The sequence below is a fragment of the Trichosurus vulpecula genome, chromosome 4 (genome assembly GCF_011100635.1).
Source record: "Trichosurus vulpecula isolate mTriVul1 chromosome 4, mTriVul1.pri, whole genome shotgun sequence".
Lineage (NCBI taxonomy): Eukaryota > Metazoa > Chordata > Mammalia > Diprotodontia > Phalangeridae > Trichosurus > Trichosurus vulpecula.
Genome location: NC_050576.1, coordinates 106,312,239 through 106,334,778, shown reverse-complemented (window position 1 = coordinate 106,334,778; position 22,540 = coordinate 106,312,239). Strand labels below are relative to the sequence as shown.

Genomic DNA, 22,540 nt, shown 5'->3' with positions numbered 1-22,540 from the left:
GGAGGTGGAGGGGCCTTCCCAGAATGGCTTTTGGTCTTATCTAAGGGGATCATGTTTCTGTTGTCTTGCATGGAGGTTTCGCAGCTGCCAATTTTCTTTGTGTAGAGGTATCTCTATGGCTGATGGGCCGGGGTCTCTCCATAGGACTGCAAGTGATGTACACTGAGCATTTGAGACTGCCCATATTTAGTGCCTGTGGTTTGCCCTGGTTCTGTCCAGTGGGGCACAGAGTCGGCTAGGTCAGTCTCCAGGTCAGATAGTAAGATGGCATGGTAAGAGGCCTCACTTTTCCAAAGACTCTGACAGATATCAAGAGAGATGAAGTAAAACTAGTAGGAGGCAGGACAATCTAAGGAGATGAACGACACTGGACAGAGAGCCACAAAACCATGCTGCTCATCCTGACCCTTCACTCATTTGTTATGGGACCCATTTATTTTCTCTGGGCCTTTATTGTTCTTTATGTAAAATGGTGAGGGGTGGGGTAGAAAGGGGCATCTATCATCCCTGCCTCCTTACCCAAGCCTCCTTATCATATTTTAGACAAAGTGAAGTAAAATAGAATGAGATTGTACCAGATGTAAGGAAACCCTAGTTCTAGCCATGACCCTGCCATTAATTTATTTGACCTTGGACAAGCCATTCAAAACCTTTCTGGGCCCCAGTTCATGGCACTGATGCCTTTTCGGAATAACGTTTTTAAATGCATAAAATAAAATACATAGGATTCCAAAGGAAATCAAAAGTTAGTAAAAAATCAAGATGTCTCTTTTTTCTCCATCCAAGTTCTTGGAGCACCAGGAATCTTCACCCCTTAGATTAAGAACTCCATGCCTAAGTGACCTTGAAAGTGCCTTCAGCCTTATGATTCAGGTCTAATGGAGATCCCCAAGGAGGAGTCTGGAGTTCTTTGTCCTAAAGGTGCTACTATGGAGACTGCCCGTGGTTGCATTGGCTGCCCACATGGTTCTGTGCCTCTTCAGAGATCCAGCTGTTTTAGCAGATTCTGGAGCAATTTATTTATAGTTTCTACCTTGTGGGAAGCTCTGTGCCCACAGGCCCCAGGGAAGAAAGTGGCAGGTGAGGGTGGGAGTGGGGGAGGGGGAGGTGAAGATGCGATGCGGAAGAGAAATGAGCCTTCACTACTTTCTTGATAACCTAATTTTCTTTGCCCCTCAGGGACGTGGCCTCATCAAGCACCTTATTAGACTGTCTGCCTAGGTCTTTTAATGAGAAACTCTCCTTGAGCCAGTAGCATTCGCACTTTATGGGAAGAGCCCCTCATTAGAATCGCCAGGCTGGAGAAGCAGGGACCTTGTCCATCCAGAAAGCGGCACTGGGGTTTAGTGGATAGAGTGCTGAAATCGGGACAGGAGAATCCTGGGTTCAAATCCAGCCTTTGACACTTATTAGTTGTGTGATCACAGGCAAACCATTTAACCTCACTTTCCTCAGTTTCCCACTCTATAAAATAGGGATATAATTTGTAGTACTTATATTACAGGGTTCTTGTGAGGATTAATTAACGAGCTGCATAAAGCATTGTATAAATAGCAGCTGTTATTATTTTAAGAATTGTGGCAGAGAGAGCCAGCCTCAGAATCAAGAAGATCCGAGTTCAAGTACTGCCCTTGACATATACTGGCTATGTGACCCTTAGGAAGTCAATTAACCTATAGTCAACTCTCAAAGATAAGTTGCAATACAGTTGTTTATGAAGTTTTACCCTTGAGATTCCCTAATAATAATAATAATAGTGATAATAGCTAGCATTTTTAATATAGCATTTTAAGGATGTATATATGATCTCCTTTGATCTCAACACAACTCTATGAGGTGGAGGGTATTATCATCCCTATTTTTACAGAGGAGGAAATTGAAGCTGGAATAGGTTAAGTGACTTGCCCAAGGACACACTGCTTATAAGTGTCTGAGGTAGGACTTGCACTCATTCCAAGTCCATGACTCTACTTACCACCTACCTGCCTAACCTTAAACCATTAAAGTCATTAGTCTGGACAAGAATAACAGTTCCAGACTCTGGGCCTGCCCTAGAACCACAGATGGTCTTTTGCCAAACAGAGCCCACCTCTTAAGCAGGGTCTCTGAGGCTGGGAATTTGAAGAAATGATCCTTAACCTATTAATGGCTAATGAGTTACTAATATGGTGGACCACTGGTACACGAGGATGCTGATTCTGGGAATTGGTGGGCAGGGTTAGAACGGGGGGAATTGACAATGATGATGATGATGATGATGATAGCTTCAACTGAGTTAAGGAAAAGTCAGGGAGGGGCTATTGCTGAGACATCACGGTGGCTAATCACGTAGAGAAGCCAGACCCAGAGGAGAGGCTAGATGGCTAGACAGCCCAGCAAATTGCATGGGCCATTGATGCCTCAATTAAAGATTTCTTAGGTACTGCTCAATTTATTTCATTTTTGCTTTGGCATCCTCAGTGCCTGGTTCACATAGTAGGTGCCTAATAGGTGCTTGCTGATTGACTGATGAACAAAACATTTATAGCACATAAAAAAATATTTCTTTCCCTTCATTGTTGGTAAACTTCTTTTGAAGTTTAAACTCTGATTCTAGTGTACTTGGGGGAAAGGGAAGGGGCATCTATCCCAAGGCTAGGCAGCAGCAAATCCCAAAGGGGCCACACCTTTCCCTTCCTCCCACCCCCACCTAAACTGTCGGGTAACACATCGGAATCATCTAATAAAGAGCAGAAAAGGAAGAAAATGTTAGGTGGGCCAGGACCAAGGAAGAGTTTTGACAGCTGGTTTACTTCTTGACCTAGGAGTAAGTCTTTTTTCTGCCTGTTATCCTTTCTATAGGGGCAGCTATAGAGAAGGAAATGCTGGTGTTTTAAGCATTGTCTTACCGTCATCTAATGGCTGCAGACCTTTGGGCAAAAGGGCTGAGAATCCTGGCATTGAACAGCTAGAGTGGACCTTGATGGAAGTTTCATCATGACTTAATCCCCCTTCCCCATCCCTGGCATGCACCCTCCCTCCCAAACACCCAAACCACACACACACACACACACACACACACACACACACACGCACTCACATGTAATTAATATCTGGCATCTGACAATGGAAGAAGCTCAACAGCCAAGGTCAGTCTGGGTATATGGTACAAAATACTTAGTCCTACTTATTGCAGGGCTGGGGGCTAGGGTTCCTACACTAGCCACTAGCCGATATGGGTAGCATTTCTATTGTGCTACAGTCTGAACTATCAACCTTAGCAACTGTTGGGAAGAGGAGGAGTAACTGCCAAATAAACCCCTTGATACTATAAACACCGGTTTGATTACATTTAGAGGAAAATGCTGCCCTCTGAGGACACAGTAAAGTGTGGTTCACTTTTATGGCTATCACAGAGCTGATCAGAAAGAAGCTTATTCTTGTTCCCCCAGTATCAGCATTATAACTTGGCACCACCCTAATGCCCCATCTGGTGGCAGGCGTTTGCCAAGACAAACCCCTTCCCATTCCTCTTTGCCCTACTCCTCTGGCTCCCTAAAGACACCTGGTCCAGAGATAACCCAGATCCTTTAGTTTAGGGTTGACTGATCTCAGTAACGGGAAGGCACCCTCTCTCCCCAGAGCACCAGTGAGATGATGTGCGGAAGCTAGCTGAATGTACTGTGTCACCAGAAAATTCTGCTTTTATAGGTTAGCCAAGGATACTTGTAGGATGGTGGGGGTGGGGGGAGGTAAACTAGGACCTGGCTCAAGCCTCCAGGCACTTTCTCCTGGGCTTGTCCAACTCAGTGCCTTCCTTCAGGACCAATGGTCAAAGTGCTCATCCACGGCATCTGGGACACCACGTTTTAGCAGCTTCTGTTATGTTATAATTTTTATGACAAGGTAACCTATAACCAGTCTAAGGGAGAACCAAGCCCACATCCTGACTATCCCTGTAACTACTACCCAAGTCCAGCTCATTTCCTCCCCAAATCCTCCCTCCTTCCTCTTCATTTCAAGTCCTCCATGCTCTTCTTTTCCCCAAAATCATTGGGAGAAGAGAATAGGAAAGATTGGGACTCACGATCCAGAGGCACCTCAATGGCCCCAACGAGGCTGAAGAGCCAGAGGATGAAGGTCGCATGGATCCAGACAAGTGGCCACACAGCCATCCTGGGTGCTGGGCCCCGATCCCAGCTCCCCTTTCCTCTGGGCCTCGCCGTCGTCTCCTGCTGCTGCTTGAGCTGGACTGCCTGGAGGGAGCTCAGCTGTAGAAGGAAACACATCCACAAGTGACTATGTGTCATCCCTCCACCTCTCTCCCTCCCCTCCCACCAGAGTGGGGAGGGGCACCAAGAACCCCCCATCTTCTTGGGTGGATACCAGGAAGCAGAGCATCCTTGTGTTGAATGGCCATGAAAACAAGCACCGGCCCAGAGAAGAAATCAGGCATCCAGCCTGCTGAGACAGCACTATCTGTTGCTTCTCCTTCTTTGAGTGTTGATTTACTTGGAACTCTGTGCCCTAGGAAGGAGAACAGGGGCCCTTAAAGTGTTTGAGCTAAGAGGCGAAAGGGAGAAGAGATGAGTAAGCAGAACAGGGAAAAGGACTCAAAATGTCATTTGGCTCAGGCTGGTGCAAACCTGAATGTGAAATGAGTTTGGTTTTTTTGCCAATGAGCAGAGGTTTTTGCAAATGCTTTGACCAGCTGCGGTAGATATTCCTTGGAGCTCCCTTTAGGATGTTTGGGTGCTCTGTGCTGACTCAGGGAACTAACATGAGCAAAGCAATTCACCTTGGTGGCTGGATATAGGAAACTCTTCCAAATAGTTCAATATTCCAGTTCCTAGACCCTAGAGGCCATCCTCAGGCTAGGTGCAGCTAGGTCTGGGGCACAGGGTAACCTCTGGAAAGGATGCACTAGGGAATCCTTTGCCCCTTGCCACTCTGAACTCCTCTAACTTACTGCTCCACTATAATGGGACAAGAAGAGGCAGCTTCCCAGGCATCCATCTCGCCAATGGAAACCTTTCTTCCACTCCTATTCCACTTGGCAGTTACCCGGTGCTGAAGCCTACAGATTGCCCTTACCTTTATACCCACTACTTCCCCCGACTTCCCCCAAGGAGTCAATGGCACAGGAGAGGCAAAAGAGAGGGAAGGAGGGAATCCAAGGCCCAGCTGAGTTTCTGGGCCTCCCCTGGTGACAGGGAGGTAGGAAGGAAACCCTAGACTTGGAATCAGAAGGCCTGAGTTAGAATCATGGTTCTGCCAACTCACTCTACACATGTGGCCTTGGACAACTCCAATTTTCCAGGCATCAGTTTTCTGCTCTGTAAATGAGGAGGGAGCCACTAAGGTCTCTTCCAGCTCTAGATCTGTGATTCCAGGTCCACAGACTGTCTATGTGGTAGAAAGAGAAGTCCTACTTCTGATTCAATCTGGCCAAATGACCCTAAATGCCTCCAGGCAACTCCAGACCACCACCAACAGCAGAGCAGGTGCCGATTGTCACCGTTAGAGGGAGACACCCAGGAATCATAGGTGGGGTCTCCCTGCCTCCCCCCAAAAAGGCCCTTCTAGGAAATCTGGATTAGGATGGATCATAGAGAGAGGGGAAAAGAATCTCAGATGTCATCTACTCTAAGGTTCATCATTTTATAGATGTGGCAACTGAGACCCAGGGAAGTTAAGAGGCAAGTACCTGAGGTTGAACAGCTAGTCAGAGGTGGGATTTGAACCCAGTCCTCTCACTCAAGGGTCAGTGCACTTCTGACTGTGTCAAGCTGCTTCCTTCCAAAAAGGTTGATGGTTAGTGTAATGGGCTCACAAAATGGACCTGTCTCCATCCAGTGTACTCCTCTCACTTTACAGATGAGGGCATAGGCCTGCAGAGCTTATATGATCTGCTCTCACTCACAGAGATAGCAAAACAGAAGGGAAAGGGATGAGCATTTATATACCACCTCCTACGTGCCAAGCAGTGTGCTAAGCTTTTTTATTTTCACAAATGCTATCTCATTTGATCCTCACAATGACCCTGAGAGGTAGGTGCTATTATCATCCTCATTTCACACATAAGGAAACTGGGGCAAACAGTGGTTAAGTGACTTTGCTGGGGTCACACAGCTAATAAGTGTCTGAGGTCACATTTGAACTAGGGTTTTCCTGACTACAGGTCCAGCTTCCTATCCACCAAACTCCTGCTACAGGAGATCAGGAGAGCTTACTTATTCAGATTTGGACCTGATACTCACTCCTTCTTCCTAAGTGCTATATAAATGTCTTTTGCTGTTGTTGGAAGTCTGGCAAAAGTTGCAACTCTCAAGCACCCTAGAGAGTACCCTTGTGTCGAACTTTTTTAAAAACTCTGTACTACTCTGGATGGCCACCAGGGAGCACAGGAGTTTAGGAGTCATCAGCCTGGCCAACTTAATCCAGATGGTTCCCCGAAGGTGAGGAGAAGGTGCCAAATTTTGAGTCACAGGCTGGTAGGAACCTTAGAGGTCACCTCTGATTGGAGGGTGGCAGGCAGAGATCTTCTCCTAGACCTTCCATTTATTGCAAGCACCCAGGCCAATCAACACTTCATTTCCCAACAGCTCCCCTCCCCAGGACTCCATCATTCCCTCCCCCATTCTCCCCATGCCCCTACTTTTCAGCTTCCTTCTGTGTTGTCTCTCATCATTAGACTGTAAATTCCATGAAGGTAGGGACTTTCTTTTGCCTTTCTTTGCATCCCCAAGACAATGCCTGGCACACAGTAGGCCCTTAACAAATGTGTATTCACTGACCGACCTAGTCGGGGTTCATCGTTTTACAAATGAGAGACTTGCTGGTGGTGTTCACACGGCAGTTAGCTGGGAAAGCATGAAGTGAGTGACAAATCACCAAATCAGGAAATTTTGGTCTGAAGGTCATTTGTCCAATCCTCCTGACTGTCAGGTTGGGGCTATCCTCAGGTCACCGCAGAAAAAAAGCCAGAAGTGGTCTTCTAATAATACACTTCTCCAGAAAAAAGTCAACATTTGCCTGAATTCTAAACTAACATCCTTCTGGACCTGCCTCACAGCTATCTCCTGTGTTCCAAGTTAGACGGAGAAGACCCTTTGGAAAAGACTTAGAGGGAGCATTCTTAAGTAAGGGAAGAAAGAGGGGAGGAAGATGCAATTCAAGTTTGAACTTTGGTGGGGGGAAAGAAAACCAAAGTTTAAATCTTGGCTCTGTCATTGTATGAAGGCACTGCCATAGGGGTTCAGAGAAGGGAGGTGTGTCTTATTTGGGTGGGCCCTTGGCAGAAACCAGAGTCCTGGAATTGTTTACAAAGAAGAAACACATGAGCAAGAGTCCAAATGAAGTTCAATTGTTTCTGATCTTTTTGGTCTTAGGTAGTTGAATAAACACTTGTGGGAGGCTGGAGAGGGCACCAGGAAAGCTTCCCTGTAACTTTCCTGACACCAAGGAGATCATATTCAGCTAGCCAGTACTCTCAAGTGTCTACTCTCTTCTACTCTGCTCTCTTCTACTCTACTCTGCTCTACTCTACTAAGCTGAATAAGACCTTCAAGTTTATTTAGTCCAATCTTCTTTTTTACAGATGAGGAAACTGTGTCCTGGAGAAGCAAAGGGATCGAAGTCTCCGGCAGAGCTGAGGCTATAACACAGGCCTCATGATGCCCACCTGACTACTCACTGATTGATGGATTACAGGCCTCTGCCTGGCCCTCCCACCTTATTATGCTGTGTGCTCTCATACAGGGTTGAAAGGTTTCAGAATAAGGCAAGGGAGCAACCAGGATGTGGCAATACCAAGTCCATGAGGATGGCAGTTTGGAAATAGCTGTGGCACTCAAGGAGGCCCGGGGTATCTCCATGGGGGCAGCCCTACAACCTAAGTAAAGAGGAGAAGCAAATCTACCCGGAAGTAAATAACAAACTCCCAAAATGGCAGCAGAGGTTAGCGAAGGAGACGATGGGGGAGCATGCCCCCAAGGGATGGAACTTTGCCATCATCCAGACCACCCCTTTTACTTTCCAGATGAGGAAATAGGGCCATAGAGGTTAAGTGACCTTCCTGCACTCACAGAGATAGCAAAATATAAGGGAAGGGAATAAGCATTTATGTGGCACCTGTTATGTACCAGGTACTATGATAACAGCTTTTTACAAATATCACCTATTTGATCACCACTTCAGCACTACAATGAAGGCATTACTATGATCCTCATTTTTGTATGGATCGCCACTGATTCTTACTTATCCCAGTGTGGATTATCTTTTCTTAGACTGGTTACTGTAAATGTTCAATCCCATAATATTTTTCTTTAGCATCCCAGCATATCTTGGCCCTTTGTCTTGGCTGATGGTGCAGGTTCTGGGAATGAAGACTCATTATGGTATGAGCTTAGGCCAAATAGTTCCTAGCAGACACTATTCTAGATTGATTTGGCTACAGCCTCCATTTGGACGGTAGAAATCAGGGAAAGGAAGTGGATCCTTGGGAAGTGACTTGGCATTCCGGTGGAGCATTCTTGGGCAAGGAGGAGCATGAGTGAGGAGTGAGTCAAGGGTTGGGGATGGGGTAGCAAGTGTGTTCTGGATTCCAATTGGCTCTACACTTACTGTGTTGCAGTGCTAAGGGACAGCTGTGGGGTGGGAAGGGAGAGGAACTGTGTCTTATTTAGGGGTCCTTGATGGAAACCAGAACCCTGGACTGTTTATGAAAGAGAAACATCCAGATAAGAGTCAGAGATAAGCTTCATTACTCATGAAGTTTTCAACTCACAGTGTTTTTAAACAGTGGTGCAGTAGGGAGAAGGGATAGAGTCATTAATAACTTACTAGAACATAAGGATATCCAAGGGTTCAACAGCCTCCTATCTCATCCCTATTCTTCCACAGGGCACAAAATCTGTCATTCAGAAGGGGCCTTTAGAGAGCTAGCCCAACTTCCTCACCCACAGCTCTCCCCTCGTCTTACACAGGAGGAATTACAGAGAAGTTACATGACTTGTCCAAGGTCACACAGTTCCTCCATACCAGAGATGGGATCAAACCTGAGGTCTTCTAACTTGGTTCTTTTTACAAAAAACAATACTGTATGGTATCCCTATGAACAAGAATGTTCAAAAATACACCTGCAATTTTAAAGAGAAAGAAATATGGTCTCTGAGCTAGACATGCAGAAGTAGCATGGTGGATAGAGTGCTGGGCCAGGAGTCAGGAAGACCTGAGTTCAAATCTGACCTCAGATACTTATTACCTGTGTGATCCCAGGCAAGTCCCTTAACTTCTGTTTGCCTCAGTTTTCTCTTCTATAAAATGGAGATAATATAGTACCTGCCTCCCAGGGTTGTTGTGAGGATAAGATGATATTTGTAAAATCTGTCAGGCAGTAAACATTTATTAAGCACCTACTATTTGCCAGGCACTGTACTTAGTGCGAAGGGATACAAAGAAAGGTAAAAGGCAGTTCCTGCTCTCAAGAAGTCCCTAGTCTAATGGGTGAGACAACATGCAAACAATTATGTACAAATAAGCTATATCCAAGATAAACTGGAAATAATCTACAATCTTTAAAGCACTCTGCAAGTGGTAGCCATGATGATGATGGTGGTGGTGGTGGTGGTGATGATGAGGAGGAGGAGGCTTTCTCATAGATAAAGAGGAGAGTGGATTCCTTGGACTTGGAGTTCTTGGACTTGGCTATAGAGGCTTGTAGCATCTCCCAAGGAATCGATCAACTGTGCTCAGAACAAAAGGGAGTCTGACTCAATTCTTTCTTGCTCTGAGGGACTTTCAAACTGAGCCAATTGAAATGAGAAATAGAAAAACCAAAAAAGTCATATGAGTCCCAGAGTTTAGGTGGCGTCCCATTCCCGAGAAGACTGTGATGACGTCCTCTGTCCCTGCTCCCTCATCAGCATGACTATAACTGCTCACCTGAGAAGAAGGGAGAGGGCAAGCTAGGTGGAAAACTTCACTTAGCTAAAGAAATAGAGCTTACCTTCTAATATAAGCCCCAGCTCTACCATTTTCTCCTGCGGCTTTGGCCAAGTCTTAATCTTCTGGGCCTCTCAGAGTCGCTTGTGAACAACAGAGAGACTTCTCCCTGTCCACTCCCATGATTCAGAGATTGTGATTGCGGCATAGAATAGTGTCTCTTTCCAGGAAGGTGACAGTCCCCCTGTACTCTGCCTTCCTCAAATCAACAACAGCATAACTATTTCCAGGGCTGGGTGCTACATTTTGGATGGACCATGAACAAAATCGAAGCAGTCAAAGCTGACAAATATCATCAGGAAAGTAGGTCACATCAAAGAACTGGAGATGTCTAGCCTAGTGAAGATAAATGTGGAGGAAGGGAAAAGGAAGGCATATGATACATATGCACAGCTGTCATAAAGAAGACTTAGTTTATCTTGCTCCAGAGGACAGAACCAGTTCTAATGCCCTCCTCGGACATCTCATTTTTCACTTGGAAGCACTTGTTTTGAATTTATCTGGCTTCTCCACCATGCCCCCATTGGGAAATCTCACCATCTTGTGAGACCCAATAAGCCTCATGATCGACACCTCAATATCGTCCTCTGCCCCTCTGATCAAGGGGGTAGAACTATAAACTCCTCCATTTAAGGAGAGGGGGCCTCTCCAAACATCTACTCATTTTCTCCCCTGCTGTACTTGTTTTGGACCAATGTCTTTGACCAGGCCCCTGTGCTGTTCTTTCCCTTTCTCTTATCTTTTGCGTATCTTTCCCCATTAGATTATGAACTCCTTGAGGATGTGGACTGTTTTTCATTGTATCCCCAGCACTTAGCACAGTAGTAGGCACTTAATAGATATTAACTGACTATTGACTAATGGGAGAAGGAGGAGTTACAGGGAAGCGGATTTGAGAGCTTAATATAAGGAGGAATTTTTTCACAAGATCACAAAATTTAGAACTGGAAGGGACTAGGAAGGTTGTTAAGTACAATGCCTTCATCTTATAGACGAAGAAACTGGGGCACAAAGAAGTAACTTGCCTTGCCCAGGGTCACATTTCTAATAAGAGTCTAAGGCAGAATTTTAATCCAGATCTTTCGTATCCCATGCATTATGCCATAATGCGTCTGCCTCCACATATTTTGATAATTTGAGCTGTCTAACAATGTAATGAATGGACTGGTCAGGGAGTGAATACTGGAGGTGTTCAGGAGACTCTGGATGATCCATCAGGGACATTGAGGTAGGATTGTAGCACTGATGGGAAGGTAAGACTCGGTGACCTCTAAAATCCTTCTGATATTATAATTCTAGGCAAAAGGGCTTTAAGCTCTCTTGGAAGACATTGGCATGATAATAATAATTGTTATTATCATTAGTTATGATCATAGTGATAATAGAAATAATTATACTACCAATAACTCATCTTTCTATCTTTTTCTTTACTGTTGGTCTGATTTTCTTTCTCCAGATTGTGGGGCCTGGGTGTTGACTCCTCGAGCTGTCCCTGGCAGACTGGCAGAGAGTCCTACAATACCCACAAGCTGTTACCACTCCCAGGGAGCTCCCAGTGTTCCCCCCAGTCTCCCAGGCAGCTCTTTTTCTCTCAACACCTATGCTAAGCAGACCGTGCCGTGGGCCACAGTGCATCTGAAGTGATGATGGGATGAAAACTGGTCAGGATGAAGCACATAACACACTGGCAACGTGTCATTCCTCCATGCCTGGAGCTGTCCAAGACTTTGGGGAAGAAAGCCAGCCAGCTCAACCCCTCAGCTTCCATGATGCAGGCTCCTGATGCTTTATACTGGGGTTTTCTGACATCAACCTCCTAACCAGGTCATGCCAGAGGCAGAACACAAAATGCATTTATCTAGAAACCTAACAGTAATACTGTGTGTGTGTGTGTGTGTGTGTGTGTGTGTGTGTGTGTGTGTGTGAGGGTTGGGGTGGGTTGGGGAGATCCCATAACTTGATACAGCAGCCATTGGTAGGGGGAGGAGGTGAGGGAGGATGCTAAAGCTGTACTAGGTTAGGAGTTCTGGACTTGAACTTGAGCTGCCTCAGTTAAAGTGATAGTCAAACCCAAAGCTAGAGTGTGATGTAATTCAGAAGAGAGAAAATAATTCAGTGGCTTTGTTAAAAGGGATTTAGATGCTAAAAGTTTTACCCTACAGCTTGGATTGGGGGATACTTAGGGTTTCTGTGCCTGGTGCTAGAATGAGTGGTGCTAGAATCATTCAATGCATAGCCTCAGTGAATGCTATGCCCTTTCCCCAAGAATATGGGGATAAGGGTGGGGTAGGATTTGGGAGAGGAGGGAGAGAGTATATGAGATGGAGTTCAAACCTTTCCATTCTTTCTGAGGGTCTGAATCCATACAACTGCTTTAGAATGTCTCCCAAGCATCTCCGTGTAGCAAGTTTGCCTCCCTTTTCCTCTCCAGCCTGGACAGTGCCAGGGAATGTCAGTAATGAGTTAGATTTGGTACCAGAGGTAGGGAGAAGTTTGGGATGGATAGACATTCCTTCCCCAATCACTGTAGGTCTTTTTGTCCTCCTATCCCATCCTTTTCCCCTTACATTTATCGTAGAGAGCCTGAACTCTGACAAAGAAAGGAGAATGTCCTGGGGTGGGGCGTCATTAGACAGCGGCCACCAGGATCTGGTTTGGGTGATAAATTCGGATAGCATGAACTTCAAGTGAGGGGAGATTGCTGAGTGATGGTTGATAGAGGGAAATTCAGAAAGTGTCAATGCCTATCAAAGAGTAATTTTTCTGACTCCACTGAGTCAGGAGTATGAGAAAAAATGTAGTCAGTGCTAGACAGAGTGGCCAGGGACTCAGTGAGTACCAGAAGATGGCAGGAGTGAGAAATAAAAAAAAAGGTTTAAGATGAAAGGAAGTTTGCTAATTAAGGAACAGGCATTCCAGTGGGTCCAGTGGAAAGGATGGGAAGATATGGAACTAGAGATTTGGGGAAATGCACCGAGGGAATGGAAGTGTGGGAGCAGGCAGTTAGGAATGAAGAAATGGTGCTTAAACATCTGCAGCTGGACATTCAACATCACTGGGAAAGAGTACAAAAGGGTAGGAGTATGCTAACCATTAAGGAACAAGTCCAGGAAGAATATCAATGGATTTCCCCAGGGACCACATTGAGAGAGGCAGGTGATTATATTGTTCAAGGTCCACACTAAAGGTCCAAAGATATGGCAGGTGGTGATCCTATGAGGTATAGATAGAAGAGGTCCTGGGAGTAAATTCAGAAGCTAGAACTACCCTACTTTTTTTTTTAGCCTTTGCCCATGATATTACCTATAACCTTCTCTTTCCCCCATTCACCTGCTTACTTCTTACCTACCCTTTCAAGTCTAATTGGAGAGCTACTTCCTCTATGAAACCTTCCCTGATACCCTGTCAGTAACCACTTACCTTTATGAATTCACATAAGCCTCTGTTTTCTATCATGCACATGCCATGCAATATTATGTTCAATAGTTATCTATGTTTATTTGTTATCACTCCAAGACTAAGAGCTCCATGAGGGAAAGTCCGGACTGAGTCTTAACCAAACTTTCTATCTCCCACAGCACCCAGCACGATGATTGTCACTCAGTAAATGCTTAATAAACATGTGTTAAATGACCAAAGAAAATCTAGGTGAAAAATCAAGAAGTGACCTTTGGGGAACAATTCACCATTTTAAACTCAAACATGACTGGAGAACTAACTATGTGGTAGATATAAATGCATGTAATTCATATATACCAAGGAAAAAGAGTTCCTCCTGAATATTTCCTGCTCCTGAATGTGGTCCCTGGGGAAATGCCAGTGAAGCCCCCTGAACCAGAGTCATGAAACAACTCGACAGTCCTTCAGAGACAACAATGAGATCCCAAGGTCCCAAAGAGGGTGTGGGACAGACAACCGTTGCTTGTCCTGGTGCTTTCAGCACCTGGCTCATAGAAGGCTAGGCAGACATCCTCCAAACTCCCTGCTCCAAAGTACAGTTCTTAAGGGAGGCACTTAAAGTGTGATGAAAAAAATGATGAGCCACCAAGAGTACAGAATTTATCTCTCTGGAGTTCTGTTTTTGCTCCAAATAGGATTTAACAGTAAAGATAAATCCACTCAATCCTATATAGATTAGCATCACTTCTGTGCTACCTTTAATCTACCTTTCCAGTCCTTTTTTAAACACTAGTCTCATCCATTCAATTTACACTCCAACCTAAATGGCCTGCTATCTATTCCCTGAACTCAACTTGTCAGTGTCCTTCCTCCTCTTTGCATTGACTCAGGCTGGCGCCTCCTTATGACTGGAATACACTTCCTCCTCTTTTCCACCTACCAAAATATCTCTTTCCCATAGGTTCAGCTCAGGTGCCCCTTCTTCCATGAAGCCTCCTCTGATTCTCCCACCTGAAAGGGTTTTCTCTTTCCTCACCTTTTCCTAGAGCACTTTGTCTGGATCTCACCTTCGCCCCACTGCCCTCTACCTTGTGTTAATATTTATTTGGGTGCATTCCCCCTCACCCTCAGTAGAATAGGAGATCCTTGAAGGCAGTAAATGTTTGTTTTGTCTTTGTACTCTCAGTGCCTGGCACATAGTAGGAACTTAGTAAATACTTACTGATCGATTACATTTAAGATAAAAACTTATTCCTGGACAGCCACACTCACCACTCATCCTTTGGTGTCTCTTTCAGAAAAAGAATATTGACTGGAGAGACCATGAATCTCTCCTACTCTCAGAACCCCATCCAGAATTTCTGAGATCACAAAGGGCTACAGCTAAAAAGGTATCCTTCCCCAGTCCCCCCCCCCCCCACCCCAACCACTGTCTTCGATAGCCATCACTGCTTCACAAACATCTGCTTCAGCAGCTGAGGGACAGGAGGAGCAGGGACCCACGCCCTAGGGATCACACCTGGGAGCTCGGACTGACCCTCCTCCCTGTCTCCTCAGTCTGCTCGTGGATAAGGGCTGGACCTTAGCCACAGCACAAAGGAGACTGTGGCACTTCTGTCCAGCACTAATCCTCAAACAGCAAAGACAAAGAGAAGGGAGGGAGATAGGGACCTGCTGTGCCATTGATAATGGTGAATATATTTCTGTGGGGGAGAGCCCCACCCCCTCCCCCCAGTTTTCATTCTTTGCAAGGGGATGTCAGCCCAAGAGCCATAGCAATTTCCACCCTGTGCCTGTGAGGTTTTCCCCAATATCTCGAGGAATCTCATAATTTCATATAATAAATTCTCTGTCTTGATCAAGAATACCAGAATTGGGCAGCTGTGGCACAAATCCCCTGTACAAGTGATTATCCAACCCTTATTTGAATACCTTCAGTGATAGGGGGCTTAGCATCACCTAAGGTTGTCTATTCCATTTTGGGATAGCTCTAATCGTTAGGCAGTTTTCTCCTATGCCTGAGCCAAGATCTAGCTGCCTGCTTGCTCCCCTATTCTCAGCATTTTTTTCTAGTGGGGACAGGAGGCTTAACATCCCAAGACAGTACTCACCACAACTCCTAGCTGACCTTTGCCTCTCTTCATGCCCAGGAAAATCGAAACAGTATCTTCAGGACAGGGAAACCCTTCTGCCTGCATGGAGTAGAAGTAAGCAGTCTTCTGGGATTTCCACACAGCCAAAGACATCTTATGCTTGCCTTTGGGATGTGGATCTTCTTTTCTTCCTTCCCACTTCTCCACCCTACTTCTCCCTGATTGGGGGGTGGGGGTAGGGAAGGGGTTCCATCTGCTCTGTGCTTGGCTCCTTTTCACAGGCAGGGAGGGAGGGGCTCTGGTGCAAGGGAGCCTGTGTATTTAACCATCTCTATCGATCTGTTTGTCACAATTATGTCTATCATTCCTAAGCCTTCCTCCTTACAGGCGTCTTGGTCGCAGAAACACTGGGTCTTGGGGACAGCATAAAAGAGAAGGCATCAAATACTCTCAGTTCCCTGCCAAATAGTGAGATGTCTGGGCCTGGGATGAGAGATCTGGTTGGAAAATCACTGTTTTCTGGTCTAAGCCCAGGAGAGCTAGACACATTGAAATGGAAAAGTCACTATTTATTTGGGTGACAGGGCAGGATGGGGAAGAAAGGAGAGGAAATGAGTTTGCCCCTTCCTCAATGTGACCTGAAAGAATATCTGTATTTTGTTCACACTGGGACCTTCAGAGGAGCTCAAAGCTTTTTTTTTTTTTAAATAGTTTCCAAATAGTTTCCCAAGCCTATAAGGTAATGTGTGACCATCACTATCCCAATAAGAAAGGCCTGGTTCCTATACCAAAATACGGCCACTTCTGGAGTGGGATTAAATAGCCACACAATAATCAGCTGGACTGAAAAAAGCAAAAACAGATGATGCTTCTCCCCAGGGTGCACTGGAGAAGAATTTAACTGTGTGAGCTGGGTCTAGTTAGGATCACAGTGAGTTATCACCGAAAAGGGCTTTCAGGCCCTAGTAGACTCTGAAAGGAGACAGCTTCAATTGGATAAGGTAGCCAGGACACAGTCATTCTGAGGGATATTGAACCAGTCCCGCCCCTGATCGAGTCCCAACCTCCTCATTTTACAGATGAAGCAACTGCGGTTCAGAGAGGCCCTCCAACTTCATCCCACTTCACTATTCTCAAGTCACCCAAGGCGATGCAGTTCTTTCCAGCTGGGTAAATAGGTTGAGATGCCTACAAAGAGTACACTAAACAGGCTGGCAGACCCCTGCAATGCCCTAGGGGAGACGAGGACATTACAGGGGTTATGAGTCAGCCGCCTCTCCCTGGTACTACAGTCGGGCTGCCCTCCTCATCCCTGCGCACTCATACCTTAACTGGGAGTGATGGTAGGTGAGCACGGCTGGGATGAGAGGGGACAGATGTCTCAGCCACACTAATAATACTTTATATTCGTATTGTTTACTAAACTTTACAAAAGGCTTCCCCACATATTACCTCATTTGATTCTTAAACCACTTTGTGAGGAAGGTATTTTTTATTATTATTATTATTATTATTATGAGAGAAAGAGAGAGAGTATTTATTAAGTGCTTGCTATATACCAGGGCAGCTAGAGGCTCAGTGGATAGAGCGCTCAGTCTGAAGTCAGGAAGACATGAGTTCAAATCTGGGCTCAGACACTTACTAGCTGTGTGTGTGACCTTGGGCAAGTCCCTTAACCACTGTTTGCCTTAATCCACTGGAGGAAGAAATGGCAAACCACTCGAGTATCTTGGCCAAGAAAACCCCATCGATCCTATGGTCTATGGGATCACAAAGAGCTGAATGTGACTGAATGACTGAACGACAACAACAGACAGCACTGTGCTGCGGACACAGATACAAGCAAAAAGACAGTCTCCGCCCTCAGAGAGTTTCCCATCCTAATGGGGGAAGACGTGCTCCTCTTGGCAGGGCAATCGAAATCAGGGCCCTGGCAAAATGTGGAAAACAACAGCCAAAGAGGTAAGCAGCTTGCCCAGGGCTGCACAGCTTGTCAGCAGTAGAGGTGAGATCCGAGTCTGACTCTGAGTGAAGTGATGTTTCTATAAAAAGCAACAACTAACATTTATATTGTTCTTTAAGGTTTACAAAGCGCTTTACAAATGTCATCTCACTTTATCCTCACAACAATCCAGCAAGGTAAGTGCTGTTTTTATTCCTATCTTAATGAAGTGGAAACAAAGGCAGGCAGAAGGTAAGCGACTTGTCCAAAGTCATACAGACAGTGTCTGAGGCTGAATTTGAACTCCGGTCCTCCTCACTCTAGGCTCCACATTTTATCCATTGTGCCACCTAGGGCAGCTAGGTGGACCAGTGGATAGAAAGCCACGCCTGCAGTCAGGAAGACCTGAGTTCAAATGTGACCTCAGATACTTACTAGCCATGTGACCCCAGGAAAGTCACTTCACCCTGTTTGCCTCAGTTTCCTCATCTGCAAAATAAGCTGGAAAAGGAAATGTGTCTTTGTATCCAGTGTCTTTGCCAAGAAAACCCCAAACAGGGTCATGAAGAGTTAGACACGACTGAAACAACAAAATGACAACAGATACTACAACAAAAACGACCTCTCTATCAAATCCAATCTACATAACCATTTGTTTGCCACAATACATTTGATGTGTGTGTATAGTTTGGGGAGTTTTAGGAAGAAGGGAGACAAGAAGGGGAAAACCTGAAGTGATGGGTTAAAATGACCTTTGGGAATTTATTGATGGGTTTTCCTTATTCAAGCTCCCCCATATCTTACCTCTGGCTTAATATTTGACTTCTGGAAAATCATTTGATCTCCTGGGTCTCAGTTTCCTTGTCTGTTAAATGAGGAGATTGGACTAGTTGGCTATAGGGGTCCCTTACAGCTCTAGAGATATGACCCCATGACTATGGCTTTGTTTCTTCCACTGAAAGATCAATTCATAAATAATAATGATTGGCATTTTATAGCCCTTTAAAGTTTTGCAAAGTACTTTACATACAGTATCTAATTGAGCCTCACTATAACGCTAAGGCAGGTACTTCTAGTATCATTGTCCCCATTTTGAAAACAGGCCAATTAAGGTTCAGGGAAATGAAACTGTTTGCTCATTGTCACACGGCTAGTATGAGTCAAAGGTATAACTAGAACTCCAAGGCCATCACTCTATCCTTTCTCCAAGCACGATTACAAAGGAGAAATTCAAAGTAACTCTAAGGAGCTGCTCCAGAAACTAGAAGTACCAGCTTATTTCTAATGCCATTTCAGCACCATCACTGGAAACCAATGGAACAAGAATCTAAGAGGAATGGAGAGAGAACAAATGCCTCTTTCCTTGGAAGAGTTTCAAAAATACCATCATGAAAGAAAACAATCCCAAGAACAACGATGGTCCTTTAGTACCCTAGCAAAGCAGCAATGGGGGGCTCCTTCCTTCACATCACATGCTCCCCCTCCCTTCTATACCCACAGGGGAGAACATTTTCACAGCAATCAGACATCTTCACAGATAGGGAAGGAGTGAAACCCCAGAGATCTTCAGGAGGAGAGACACCTTCAACATAGCCCTGGGCAGGGTGAGTGGCGGCAGCAGGTTTCCTCTCTGGGTCCTACTTTTCAAGGGAAGTGACTTCAGAAGTAAAGATGTGGTCTTGGTGGGGGAGGGGAGGAAGGAGGGGATGCTGAGTGACCAGCTAGTGTGACATACGTACACACTGGCTCTAGATTTCCCTGAATTTCAGGGAGAGAAATACTGTCGAAAAGGAGAGCAAAGACTTGAAATGTCACCTGGGACGGATTCAGTCTCTGTGGTCCCGTTTAGAGGCTGTATTTGAATGGGAGGGTGAGCGAGAAGAAGAAAGCAAGGCAAAGAGCCCTGGTTCTTTAGGTGGAGGGCTAGGGTTCTCTACTTCTGATGCTTCCTACCTATGTGACCTTGGACAAGTCATTTTAACCTCTGTAAAATGATGGTATTGGACCAAGATCAGGGGTGGGGAACCTGCAGCCTCGAGGCCACATGTGGCCCTCTAGGTCCTCAAGTACGGCTCTTGATTCAGTCAAAGGGCTGCACTGAGGACTTAGAGGGCCACATGTGGCCGCAGGTCTCCCACCCCCAGCCTAGTTAGCCTCTGGGATCTTTCCAGGTCACCTATGGTCCTAAGATGAGGGCATGAGGTGGGAAGACAACATCCTTCTTTTCCAGCCAGTCTGAGCCCTCTCACACTCTTTGGAAAGTCTCTTCTGGAAGTTCTATGCTTGTGGAGAACCACTCTCCAGCCCACTTTTTCTCTTGGCATTAAGCATGGCCTGGAGGATCGTGCAGACTATGAATGGAACCCCTGGTTGTTGTCTAGGCTATCATCCATCTGTGTCCACCTAAAGATAGGGGCCATCTGCCGAGGACATCACTCATTTTAAGCTTTTCATTTGGGAATCTTGAGCCCCAAAGCCTCACTGGAAAATTCATCTGAAAAATTTCTTTAGTTCAGGTAGCAGGGGAGGAAGGCCCAGAGGTCAGGATGTCAGAAGCGAGAAACCCTCCTTTACTAGACATGTTGTTCATTAGATCTTTGAGGGTGGAGAAGCTGGCTTTTATTTCTTTAATTTCCATGAAGCCTGACAGTGCTGGGGATAAGGGAAGGGATCAGGAATTACTTATTGGCTGACTTGTTGGTTAAGGAGGCAATCTGGGGTAAGGGGTAAAGCATCAGAGAGGGAGTTAGGAGCGAGAGATCCTGGTACTACTTGAGCTTCTGCCTTGTTTATGGGGCCTTGGACAAGTTGCTTAGATTCTCTTAAACTTGGCCTTTGGAGAGTATCCCAAAAGTAGATATGCATATGAATATAAATTAATATGAATATAAAAGAATATAAATATATTTCTTATATATTTACATATATTTATGTTTTATATATTTATATCTAATATAAATAATATATGTATATGCTATACATGATATATTTATATAAGTAACATATTTATATATTTGTATATTATCTATATGATATATACATATGAATATAAAAGAAAGTTGACTCTAAGAGTAAATAATAAATAATAAAGGGTTCATGGAAGCCTCTCCAGACAAGAAAGACATCTAGGCTTCCAATCTGCAGCATGTTTTGCTTCCTCTGGTTAACTGTGACATTCTGATGCATCCTAAGCATGGTTTATGCTGCTCATTTCTGTTGCTGTGGCCTCTTGTGCTTAAAGAATTCCACTCTAATAAACCTGCCATTAAAGTCCCAACCCCTTACATCTACCAACCCCTTTCCCCAATGCCTTCTGTCTTCTGACATCATCTGCTTCCAGATGGGAAGCGGCCGAAAGCAGCCCAAGCACAGGGAGCCAAGAACCAGATCAACATTCCCAATGTGATGTCCTTCCATCAATATTAGTTTAGCTGCTGAAATTCCAAGGGCCGTGCAGAACACAATTGCATTTTTCAGATTCCTGTGTGACATGTGATAGGGAGGAGGGGAACATGGGGAGGAGAAGGAAGAGGATGGCAGGAGGCAGAAGCATCTGTTCCCTCCCTCCCTTCAACCCTTTAAATTTACATCAGATACAGACATTAGTCTGGAAAATTGTTATCGGGGACTAAAGTTCCACAGGGACAGAGAGGTGAAAATTCATAGGAGTTGGAGGGAAATGGTGGCAGGGAGAGGGGAGGCCACAGAAGGGCCTTTTCCAGGTATAAGATGTAGCATTTTAGTTGAAAATCCAGCTTCCAGATACCTACAGCCACAAATATGGTGCTCTACTAAGAGACATTTTGGAAAAAACGTCTCTATGTCTTGTATTCTGGGCTCTCTCATATACCAGTAAATGTGATCAACTCTTAGTCATCACCAGATTTGTAGCTCTGGATAAAAGGAAAAACCCAGATTGAGCTTCTACCTTGTTTATGGGGCCTTGGACAAGTTGCTTAGATTCTCTTAAACTCGGCCTTTGGAGAATATACAAAAAGTGCATATGAATATTGAGCCTCTGAGGAAGGGTTATTTAGGGGTCAGTAGAGAGAAGTGGAAAGGGGACCAGAAGAGGTCACGTCAGTGTTTACACAGTGGCTGATGCACAGGAAGTGCTGAATAAATTCTTTCTCATTCTCTCTTTTCTCTTGGTCTCTTTCTGTCTCTGTCTGTCCCTTTCTGTCTCTCAGTCTGTCTGTCTCTCTTAGGACTCAGGAGATACGAAATGAAAAGACAGGGGCATGTGGGTTGAGGTTTTATACCTTTGTGCCTTGTGGAAGTGGAAAGCACATTGGCTTTAGATTCAGAGGACCCACCTGGATTCAAAGACCACCTCTGAAACTGACACCTAGATGATCTTTCTCCCTAGATGTCGGTTTCTTCATCTGTAAAATGGGAGGGTTGGATGAGACGGCTTCTGGGGTCCCTTCCAGCTCTGATCCTATGATCTCGCTGCTGTACCAAGTTCTGCAGTTATCAGTGGCCCCAGGAACAGGTGGGAGGCCAGGGCTCAGAGGGATTATCTTCGTGCCTTGAGAAGGCATTGGTGCTTTGAATTCAGGATCAATGTGCCTTCCTCTAGACAAGGTTGCTGTTCAGTCATGTCTGACTCTTTGTGGCCCCATTTGGGATTTTCTTGGCAAAGATACTGCAATAGATTGCCATTTCCTTCTCCAGCTCACTTTACAGATGAGGAAACTGAGGCAAACAGGGTGAAATGACTTGCCCAGGGTCACACAGCTAAGTATCTGAGGCTGGATTTGACCTCACGAAGATTAATCTTACCGACTCCAGGCTCTATCCACCACACCACCTAACTGCCTCCAGACAAGATACAAAAGTATAAAACTCCACATTGCCCCTTAGGTGACACAGAAGGAAATGATGGTGTTAGACAATCTAATGCCTGATGACTGTCCTTGGGGAAGGCCTGGTGATCCAGGGATTGGGGGGAGGTTGGTGAAATGGGTGTTATGGTACAAAGTTCAGCAGATCCCCTTATCTAATCCCCCCAGACATTCCCCACCAAGATTCCTGTGGTCTCCCTCATCCATACTCATACGTCCTTAGGTCTCCATAGCACCCTGTACTCAAAGGGGGATGGGGCAGGACAGGTGGGAGG

General features: G+C 45.3%; 1 protein-coding gene across 1 annotated transcript in view; it reads right to left on the bottom strand.

The window, feature by feature from the left end:
• The window catches only part of NFASC (neurofascin), a 104,793-nt gene extending 100,543 nt beyond the window's left edge, over positions 1 to 4,250 (bottom strand). Inside the window, exon 1 of the mRNA XM_036753636.1 lies at positions 4,067 to 4,250. Coding sequence (XP_036609531.1) covers positions 4,067 to 4,154 — 88 coding nt within the window. The 5' untranslated portion in view covers positions 4,155 to 4,250. The remainder of the gene's footprint in view (positions 1 to 4,066) is intronic.
• Between the last annotated feature and the right edge of the window lie 18,290 nt (positions 4,251 to 22,540).